The sequence below is a fragment of the Dermacentor albipictus genome, chromosome 4 (assembly GCF_038994185.2).
Source record: "Dermacentor albipictus isolate Rhodes 1998 colony chromosome 4, USDA_Dalb.pri_finalv2, whole genome shotgun sequence".
In the NCBI taxonomy this organism is placed as follows: Eukaryota; Metazoa; Arthropoda; class Arachnida; order Ixodida; family Ixodidae; genus Dermacentor; species Dermacentor albipictus.
Genome location: NC_091824.1, coordinates 155483941 through 155494229, shown reverse-complemented (window position 1 = coordinate 155494229; position 10289 = coordinate 155483941). Strand labels below are relative to the sequence as shown.

The 10289-nt window shown below is 46.4% G+C and overlaps 1 protein-coding gene across 1 annotated transcript; it reads left to right on the top strand.

The window, feature by feature from the left end:
• The first annotated feature begins 467 nt into the window (after positions 1-467).
• LOC135903827 (uridine phosphorylase 1-like) lies at positions 468-9578 on the top strand. The gene is made up of 8 exons (XM_065434239.1): positions 468-517; positions 2022-2166; positions 2707-2868; positions 5564-5681; positions 6817-6887; positions 7542-7683; positions 8493-8639; positions 9208-9578. The coding sequence occupies exons 1-8, from the start codon at positions 486-488 to the stop codon at positions 9369-9371; spliced, it is 981 nt and encodes a 326-aa protein (XP_065290311.1). The 5' UTR covers positions 468-485; the 3' UTR covers positions 9372-9578.
• The last annotated feature ends 711 nt before the right edge of the window (positions 9579-10289 follow it).

Sequence of the window (10289 nt, the reverse complement as noted above, 5' to 3'; positions counted from 1 at the left end):
CTTAGTGTTGCAGTGAATCCGAAACTATTCATCATATTTTTTGTTTATTCTCCTGCTTATTCTCAATACAAAGAGAAAGACTTCTGGAAGCTCCGTTTTGCCAGCTAGAACTGTTCTTGGCTTTTTTTGCCTGGCCCTGCATGATTTTAATAATCAAATAATGATGCCTTCGCTTGTCTTTCTCTTATTAAGCTAATCTTTTTACAGCTTTGAATTCCTTGAGTTTTCCTTACGGTAGACTGACTCCTAAACAACATGTTTTTTTATCACTCTATTTGGCAATAAATATTCATGTAAGCAGTATTATTATAAATAACTTGTAACTTGAAAATTTTCGTTTTTACTATTACTACTATTCCCCATCTGCCTCTTTTCTTATTCTCCTACCGTCTGCTTCTTGACCCATCCCCCGTTGCGGGTACGTGTCATTGCCTGGAATCATCATCACCTTCTTTTTCTGCCCTCCATCTTGTGTGAACCAGTTGATGGCTATGGCTGCAACGGGTGCCTCTAAACCGTGCGTATTTGAGATCACTTTTTTGCCTTTCGCTGCTATTTCCATTGCCACAGAAGATTCACAGAATTGTGCTAGCCTTCGTAAGGAGCCGAATGTCGGTCATAAACGAGACAGTTACGCACGTTGGCAGTCTAGTTGGTTCGGACACACACACACACACACACACACACACACACACACACACACACACACACACACACACACACACACACACACACACACACACACACACACACACACACACACACACACACACACACACACACACACACACACACGCACACACGCACACACACACACACACACACACACACGCACACACGCACACACACACACACACACACACACACACACACACACACGCACACACGCACGCACGCACGCACGCACGCACGCACGCACGCACGCACGCACGCACGCAGCACTGTGTGCCTGTCATTTTCTTTGTCTGCCTCCCTCCTGTTGCATTCCAAATTGTAATCATGACGATCAGTGCCTTTAATATTGGAAATAACGACAAAGGAATGATAATGAAATGGTAAAACTCGACTGATTTGTGGTACCTAGAAAAATATACTTTTGAAAAACCAATTCCTTGAATGGATTATGTGCCCTTTAAAATTAATTAAATAAATAAATTATGGGGTTCAGCGTGCCAAAACGACAATCTGATTATGACGATAGTCGTAGTGGGGGACTCCAGAAATTTGGACCTCCTGGGTTTCTTTAACGGGCACCTAAATCTAAGTACACGGGCGTTTTCGCATTTCGCCCCTACCGGAATGCGGCCGCCGTGGCCGGGATTCGATCCCGCGACTTCGTGCTTAGCAGCCCAACACCATAGCCACTAATCCCTAATATTTTGGGTCCTCTGCTACCCGTAAGATGCATGGTTGTTCACAGTCGAAAAAAACTTTGCAAATCTCATTGTCCTCGCACGTTTTAAGCATTGGCCCGATAATAAATTTGCTTCTTGCTCTATGCTTAAAAGGAACACGTGTCGTAAATGCTTTTTTGCAGCATCGAGCATCGATATGAAAATTACAGTGTGGGATTCGTGTGGAAGCAACGCAAAATTCTTCACTGGCGCATTGCTTCGTACGGGTGGGGTGGGGGGGGGGGTGCATTCCTCCTGCAATGAACTGAAATGTTCCGGTGATGACGGTGCCTCCACGCTTGGCTTGTGAACATTTTAGTTTTTACGCTGAGAGATCTTCCAATCCTCTTTCTTTGATTATTTACGTCGGCGAGGGAAGAGTGTAGCTACTAGAAGAGCGTCGAAAATTAATATTCACGCCCAGCTGAAGACATAAAGCGTGTCGTCCTAGGAGTGCGCGCTTCATCTGCGTATTTATGTTAATTTGCACCCCGCTTCTAATAGTTGTGTTTCACGAACCAGCCCAACGATAAGTACTCCCGCCACGAAGGAGCGGCGTGGGAATGTGGGAGGTGAAGGGATTACCGTGGGCAATATAGGGTAAGCGTGTGGGCTCTTCTGCCACAGGTCTCAGAAAGAGAGTGACCGGGACGTGGATAACAGGGTGAAGCTGCAAAATCCCCATATGAAGGACATCAAAGTGGACCACCTGTACCATTTGGCGCTGTCCACGGCCACCCACCAAATGAAGGACATGTTCGGCGACATCAAGGTATTTGGAGAAGAGAAATAAAGCTCTTGTGATACTACATGCCACCAGTAACCATAAATGGGGCTCACGGATGTTAGTTACTTGAGAGCGCCGCAAGTTAATGTTTCGTAGTGAATGAAACTGTGGACAATAAATTTTGTACAACCACTCTTACTTCGTATAGTCACCGAAAACTCAAAGCCTAGAATCGAAATTCTTCCTTTATATAAGCTAAAGTGAATGTTTGCTTTATTATAGTTAAGTCGAAGAAAGCGGTTTATGTCTAGGTGCAACGAAATTTGTCCCCGAGGCCGTGTTTGGCTGCAATGTCAATGTTTTATTTTATGCTCATACTCTGCACGCCGAGTGACTTTCGATTCATTGGCTTTTGTTGCTTGCTTTTCCTTGTGTCTATGAGGATTGTATTTACAGTAATGTCGTTACACATAAGAGCCGTGCCACATGGGCGTGCTATTAGCACAGTACCTTTATTTTCTGGCGCTGTATTTGCACGGAAATCGCAATGTTTTCTACATTGCGACGGACCATTCGCATTCGCAGTTCGTGTGCATGGGCGGCACGACGTCACGGATGGAACGCTTCGCGCAGTTCGTCAAGACGGGCCTCGACATCCAGCTGCCCACGGGCTCCGACCTCTACGACATCAGCCAGGCCTCGCACCGCTACTGCATGTACAAAGTCGGACCTGTGCTCTCCGTCAGCGTGAGTGCGGTCCTGTCTACCCGTTGCCAGTATCCTTCACCTTAGTGATGCGGTATTAACATTCGCGTCACACTGGTGTGCACGATTATGGCCGAGTCAGCTCCGTTACCCGAGCAAGGTACCCAATCAAACCGCTGGAAGGAGGGAATATTTTTCGTCGAAAGAAAGGCAGTTCAAGCGGTGATTATTCCAATAAATAAATAAATAAATAAATAAATAAATAAATAAATAAATAAATAAATAAATAAATAAATAAATAAATAAATAAATAAATAAATAAATAAATAAATAGACATATCCAATGAATTCCGTATTATGTAAGCTGCGCTCAGCGTGCGTTCTTCCATTTCGCTCCATCGGTCTTTCACTGCTCGCTAAGCTCCTTGGTATTCACATCTTATTGGATGTAGTCTTGTCATCTCTTCTCTGGCTGACCTCCATTCGTTTGGGGCCTCTGCTATCCGTAAGATGCAAGGCTCCCCGATGTAGTAGTCTTCACTGTCTAGATTCCGGACAATGTAGCTCTCATCCTTTGCCCTTATGTGGCCTATGGGCCAATGACTCTACTTTTCTGGCTGCAACGTACGCTACTGAGACTGTTCTTCGAATACAACCATTCTGAACTCACCGTTTTCTTGTGGCAGGTCAATTTTAATACCATTTCTGCCACTTGACACGTTTTAAACGTTATTCTTCTATTACAACTCTGTGGTTGGCATGTTGGTCGTACGAGCAGTAATGTGCTTTTGGCATTTAACCTTGGCTGGCAACTTCTTTTCACGTATATCTTAAGAGCTGCTTCATGCATACCAATCCTTAACAAATTTTGCTGCTCATTTCCTCAGGGAAAATTTTTCATGTCAGTAGTGGCGTGGCATGGTCTGTTACATCGGCTTACCGATGCGACGATATGCAATGTGGGTGCGGTAGAGCCTTATATAGAAGCCACCGAGAAAAAAGTATTGTGCGTGTTTTCGTCACCACTTACTGTACAGTCAACAGCAAAAGTTTGCGGGATGTGCGAGCACGTGGCAAAGCGACCCTCCTCCCCTTTTAGCGGTGAACCCCTGGTGTCGAGACCGACGCCTGCACGCATGCGCGTCCCTCCGATACTGCAAGCGTGCATGTTTCCGTGCTTCCTCTTTGCGCGCCGGCGATATCCGAATGTAGCCGCGAGGTAGCCCACTTGCAATATGCGCCGTGGCGGCTTCGACGGGCAGAACTTCGTTTAGTATACAACGGAAATCAATTGTCCGTTTTTGTCTTGCCGGTCTCCTTCTATATAGCGCGTCTTCTGCCACGCCCTTCTGCGGTCGAACGCACCGTTCGTAAAAAAGAAATAAACAACGAAAATTGGCCATGAGAAGGTGCAGCCTAGAAAAAGAAAAATGACTTGTTGCGTTCGCCACCGGGCCGGCCCTATGCGTCAGCGCACCCGACTCGACAAAAAGCGGCCACAAGTTCATGTTCCTAAACACGTTTCACACAGTTTCGCCCGTCGAAGCCGCCACAGCGCATATCGCAAGAGGGTTACCTCGCGGCTACATTCGTATATCACCGGCGCGCAAGGAGGAAGTGCGGAAATATGCACGCTTGCAGTCTGGGAGGGAAGCGCATGCGTGTAGGCGTTGGTCTCGACACCAGGCGTCACCGCTAGAAGGGGAGGAGGGTCGCTTTGCCACGCGCTCGCACGTTCCGCAAACTTTTGCTGTTGACTGTACATCATTACATAGTTTCAGAAATCAGTTAACCTCGTACTGCTTACATACATTTGCTGCCATGAGCGCGCATGCGCCGGTATTAACTAGCTACGGTAAGTTTGCTTCATGAGGAACCAAGTTGCCCGTCAAACCATTCTTGTACGGTAAGATTACCGGGACGGCTGTCGCCGGTTACCGCGATTGCATGACAACACGGCAGTGTTCACAATCTGTCCACTTCAATCCTAATTCGCCCGTGTTTCTTGCTATGCGCAATGACAGAAAGAAGTGGCAGAATCATCCATCGCTTACTATATAATATCATTCGAAGGACAAAGTATAGGCGATGTTTTGTCGTTATTATTGATATCTGTTTGTCGATTTACACTGAGCAGATGACGTCGCAGCACTTAGCGACGGCCAAAACTGCGCAGCGGTATCCATTTCCAGTGTTCGACTGACGTCAAAAAAAAGAAGCCCTTGCGCGGCAAGTGCTTACGTGCTAACAGCACTCTAACGAAGAATGTTGAATGCTGCTGGACAACCTGACTATATCGCTGGAATAGCAAATAGTCAGTATTGTTGTGAGCAGAGGAACGGTGTGCCACAAACGATGTAAAAAAGAGAGAGATGGGCGGAGGCACCATCTTGGAGTTTATGTGACATCAAATAGTGTGTCAGCATCTGCCGAAGCTGGTTGACTGTTGGGCAAACACATTTTATTCGGACAACGGTGGAATTTTCTTAAATGGTGAAAAGTTAAACGTACCGTCAAGGTGCGACACAACTCGTGACCTAAGATAATGTCATGGATGCCGCGGCCGATAAATGGCGAGAAATTTAAAACGATAAATTTAGCCGACTATTACTCTGATAACTGACAATTTCGTGCCGCTCGTAAAATGCAGATACTCATTTGAGAGTCTAATCCGCTAGTCCGGAGAACTTTAGTGCTTCTCCCAAGTGTCCATTTAACGATGTGGTCTTCTGCGCAGCACGGCATGGGCTCCCCGTCTCTCTCCATCGTGATGCACGAGCTGCTCAAGCTGCTGCACTATTCCCATTGCACCAGAGACGTGGTCATGCTGCGCCTTGGAACTAGCGGTGGCATTGGTGCGTTCTAAGTGCACCACGTTTACATTTCGTAAAAACACCGTCAAATACTTTTTTTTCGATACCATTTACTGTAGAAAGGTAGGGAATAAATTTCCGTGGTGGAACGCTGTTCCATCAGTTTTGTCGAGTGATAGGACGGTTTTGCTTGCTTTGGGAGAGGACACAGACGCTGCTTGGTGCCGTCATCAACTACAGCATCTACAATTGCACCACAACACACAGACGCTGCTTCCGTGGCAGCAGCAGCGAGCGAATTGAGCTTCACACTGCGTCTCACTTCAATACGAATTAAGCGTGGAATGCGCAGCGCATACGAAGCTACCAGCATTCGGCGCACTTTGTACACATCGCAGATCGCTTTGAAGATGAGGCCCGCGCGACCGTGCACTTTGTGCAAATCGCAGATAGCTTTCAAGATATGGGCGCCCACGCTGCGTACGCAGCAGCCGTCGCTAGTGGCACACTAAGTCCCAATTTGACCTTGGCTGAGGTTGAAGGTCAGATATAAGGAACCAGGTGGTTTGTGGGTTTGTAGCTGGAGCAGTAGAGCTGTCGCTCTAAAAGCGAGAAGAAAGGCACGTCCGGCAAAGTGAAGGAATACTTGTATGAAATAAGTCACGTGATATGTCGTGGTGGTTCGGTATAATGCAGCTTATCGCCACTGGAAAGTTTCAGCTGCTGAATTCCATGATACTCATGTCATAGTTACCTCACGCGAACACTCTTACGTCCCGGAACTCGGAGTGCAAAGGATAAATCAGTACCAAGAAATGCATCCACGTGTGAGTAGTCATCGACAGCGGCGAGAGTATAAGAATGGGTTAACAACAACAACAACAACAACAACAACAACAACAACAACAACAACAACAACAACAACAACAACAACAACAACAACAACAACAACAACAACAACAACAACAACAACAACAACAACAACAACAACAACAACAACAACAACAACAACAACAACAACAACAACAACAACAACAACAAAACATGCATAGACCATTACACAAGTACGAACGTGCAGAGTCAATTCGAATGTGTTACTGTTTCATTTCGACTTGCATGTTGATGGACAAATTGAAACACTTTCGTGATTTTCATTTCGTGCTGTCCACTCACCCAGGGATTTCCCCTGGGTCGGTCGTCATCAGCACAAACGTCCTGAACGGTCTGCTGAAAGAGGAGCTGGAAGTCGTGAGTACTTTGAGTTTCTTACTTGTCGCTTTGTCGCTCTTATTTTTGTCCTCACTGAAATGTACGTATGATAAATCACTGATGGTGTACCCGTATTTATTCATTTAAAGTACTTTCAGGGCTCTAAGGCACTACAGAAAGGTGCGGAAAAAGTAAGAAAGACATGCAGCTAGCAATAGCAATACAAGAAAAATTCTTACGAGGCATTTTGCAAAACGAACATCAATTGTTGAGCCTAAGGCATCAGTGGCGGCGGGAAGCTGGTTACATGCGACCCTTGTCCTTGGAACTAAATAATCATTCCACGAGTTTGCGCGACTAGACGGTAAGTCCACTTTGTAAACGATGACCGGTTCTGACTGAATGTAACGAGGGAGATGACAAAGGGCGTCCTTCATAGTACTGTTGTAATGATAGATTTTATGAGAAAGATTCAGGCGAGGGCGCTTAAGGTGGAGAGAAGGGTCACACAAGTTGAGGGCTTTCTTCATTGACCTGACACTGAAGTGACGTGAATAATTCGATAAAATGAAACTTTCTTTGCATTAGGTTTTGTACAACGTAGACCTCTTCCCATATAGCATTGCCTTCTGCGTGTGACACTGATATCTCTCCAGTCTGTATTTATGACGATTCCCCTTGGCTTTCATGAAGTTCGTTCTGGGCGAGCGTGTGACGCGTCCCTGCGTTCTGGACGGCGACCTGGTGCGCGAGCTCATGGACGTGGGCAACCGGTTCTTGCCTGCCCTGCAAATTGTGCGCGGCAAGACGCTGTCCACCGAAGACTTTTATGAGAGTGAGCGCTTTTGTCTGGCTTCATGGAATGTGCCTGGCCCATCGTACGCTGCACCTGGCACGACTGGCTCACTATGGATACCGAGAGGCCAGCTTATTGTGTAGCTCGTGACGCTCTATTGCCGAGCACACGATAAATATTCTGGGTCTATTGTCCAGAAATTGCGTAGTTGCTCTATTTATTTAATAATGTAAATACCTCCAAGGCCCTATAGGATTTTACAGAAGAGACGCCCTACTGGAAAACTGGATTAATTTAGACAATATGTAGTTCTTTAAGATGCTGCAATAGCACTGTACACGAGCGTTTTCTCATTACGCCGTAATAGAAATGCGGCAGCCGCGGCTGGAAGCGCAACTTCATGCTCAACAGAGCAACGCCTTAGCCGAGCACACGATGCTGGAGACAAAACAATGCATACAAATTACCATGAGCACCAACTTCTGGCAAGATTCATCGTTCTTTGTAAGCATGTTATTCATAAACAAGTGATGTTTTCAGAAGGACGAGTGCCATGTAGCCATCCTAGATGGACAGCACGGGACGGTGGTGTTTTATGACTAACGACCATATGCGGCCTTCGTCCTCGGTTTTCCTAAAGTGTACACACCATGTTCCAAGCGAGTTGAGTTTGTTGAGCACCAGTGTTCGTGATGTTTCTACTTGGTTCTCGTCGGGCTGTTACCCGCAGTTTATATTAGGACGCACAAATTAGGCCTATTCTTCGTTGACAGAAAACAAATTTTTGTGCGCGTTGATTGGTATCCGTGTTGCCAACGTAGCTTTGGGTCCACGTTCTATGGGCGCAGGCCAAGGCCGACTGGACGGCGCGTTTTGCACCTACTCGGAGCAAGCCAAGCGCCAGTTCATGGACAAGCTCCGGGCCATGGGCGTGCGCAACATCGAGATGGAGGCTTCCATGTTCGCCGCCATGTGTCACTTCGCCGGCCTGAAAGGTGTGCGCACCGCGCGCAAGAACAAACAAACATAACCTTCGAAAAGTTTGTGTAAACGGCGACGGCACTGTATTCGCCGGAAGCTCTACTTTCACTACTAGTTTCCATCAGCAGAGTGTTCGTCTGGGTGTGTCTTTAAAGGAATCGCAGCCCCGATTATTTGAAGGAGTTATAAGCAGTGTAGCCGTATGCCGCTTACAATACGAAAGGTTGCAGACCTCGGGTGGCACCGAACATCTGTCCGTCCTTTGCTGGTGGCATGCCAAGCCATGACTTTGGTTTCAGTATATGTGCGATGGTCGGTCTTGATGCGCGAATGGCCAGCTTCTGGTAGACTGTAAAACCAGCTAGGATACGTGTGGGTGAGAAGGAAGTGCCGGGCGTAAGCCAAAGCTAGTGCCCTACAGGCGACCCCAAAGGTTTGCCTTATTCTCCATTAACATATCTTGTGTGCATAGTACTGTGCAATAAGGCTTGTATTTAAGAAATTAGTTTGAAGGCGTTGTACAAAGACGGCCATTTTTGTAATGACCTCAGTGCTTGTCATGTATGCATGCCGCTTGCGCAGGAGGCGTGGTTTGCGTTACGCTGCTGGACCGTCTTGAGGGTGACCAGGTTAACCTCCTGGGCTCCGAGATGATCGACTTGCAGGAACGGCCGCAAGAGCTTGCCCTCCAGTTCATCCGCCACAGGTTGGGCCTACCTCCGAAGATGAATAAGTACATGGTCTGAGAAGACGCGCAGGTCTACATGGGACTCTCGCAGAGGGCTTGTGGGCTTCCCTGACACCCTCGGCGCAGGAGTCTCGTTTCCATGGAGCGACAAAAGCTCAAACTGAAATTGGGGGACCGTACATCATCATGGCCTTTACATCGCTTTGAATCACGCTGGCCCGTATAATATACTATCACGTGCCACAGTGGCATGGAATTGCTTTCATATCGGCCTCCACTGTATTTCGGTTTACCTGTAAGAGTATGTCGGGAATATAAGTGCTCCTGCTTTACCAGACATTCATGAGAAAACCTATGTACCACAGCAATATAAGTGTAGCCTGTCTTGCTTTCAATGTACTGCTCGTCACATGGTAAAACACATGGCTGAAAGCGACCGAACACAACTTTGACACTGACGTACAGACTGAGACTGATATCAATACTGCAGTGAACCTTTAAAGCTTTCATATTTTTCTCGCTTGATGTAGGCATCTAATTGAGCAAATTTACAGATTCATTTAAGTAATTCTGCACACGCCTGAAGTGCAATGAAAATAATTTAAAATGTACACCGAAGTAGACAAAGAACACATCGCGAACTTGAAATATTTCTTGAGAAAGACAAAAAAAGCGAACGAGATTTTACAGCGCGCCTTGCAAGCCGTATGTTCACCCTGCTCATCAGTGCACGCAGAGTAAATCGTCTGTATAGCGTCTTATCTTAGCTAAACAAAAATAGTAAGTTGAGAAAATATTCATTTCAGGAAGGATAAAAAAAGAAATGTCTTAACGTCATATATAGCTGTCACCCAAAATTTACGTCTTCATGCAAAGATTGCCAAGTCTGCCGACGTTGCTCAAGTAAAACCACCTCCTTGGCAAAGAGGACGGAAAAAGACTCTTCATGTACATAAGCGGCTTTGACAAATAGCAC

Excerpts from the sequence above, each read along its gene's own strand:
- LOC135903827 (XM_065434239.1), top strand. The coding sequence starts at position 486 with ATGGCTATGGCTGCAACGGGTGCCTCTAAACC. Across the intron at positions 5,682-6,816 it reads TGGAACTAGCGGTGGCATTG|GGATTTCCCCTGGGTCGGTC; the intron begins GTGCGTTCTAAG and ends CCACTCACCCAG. Across the intron at positions 7,684-8,492 it reads CACCGAAGACTTTTATGAGA|GCCAAGGCCGACTGGACGGC; the intron begins GTGAGCGCTTTT and ends CTATGGGCGCAG.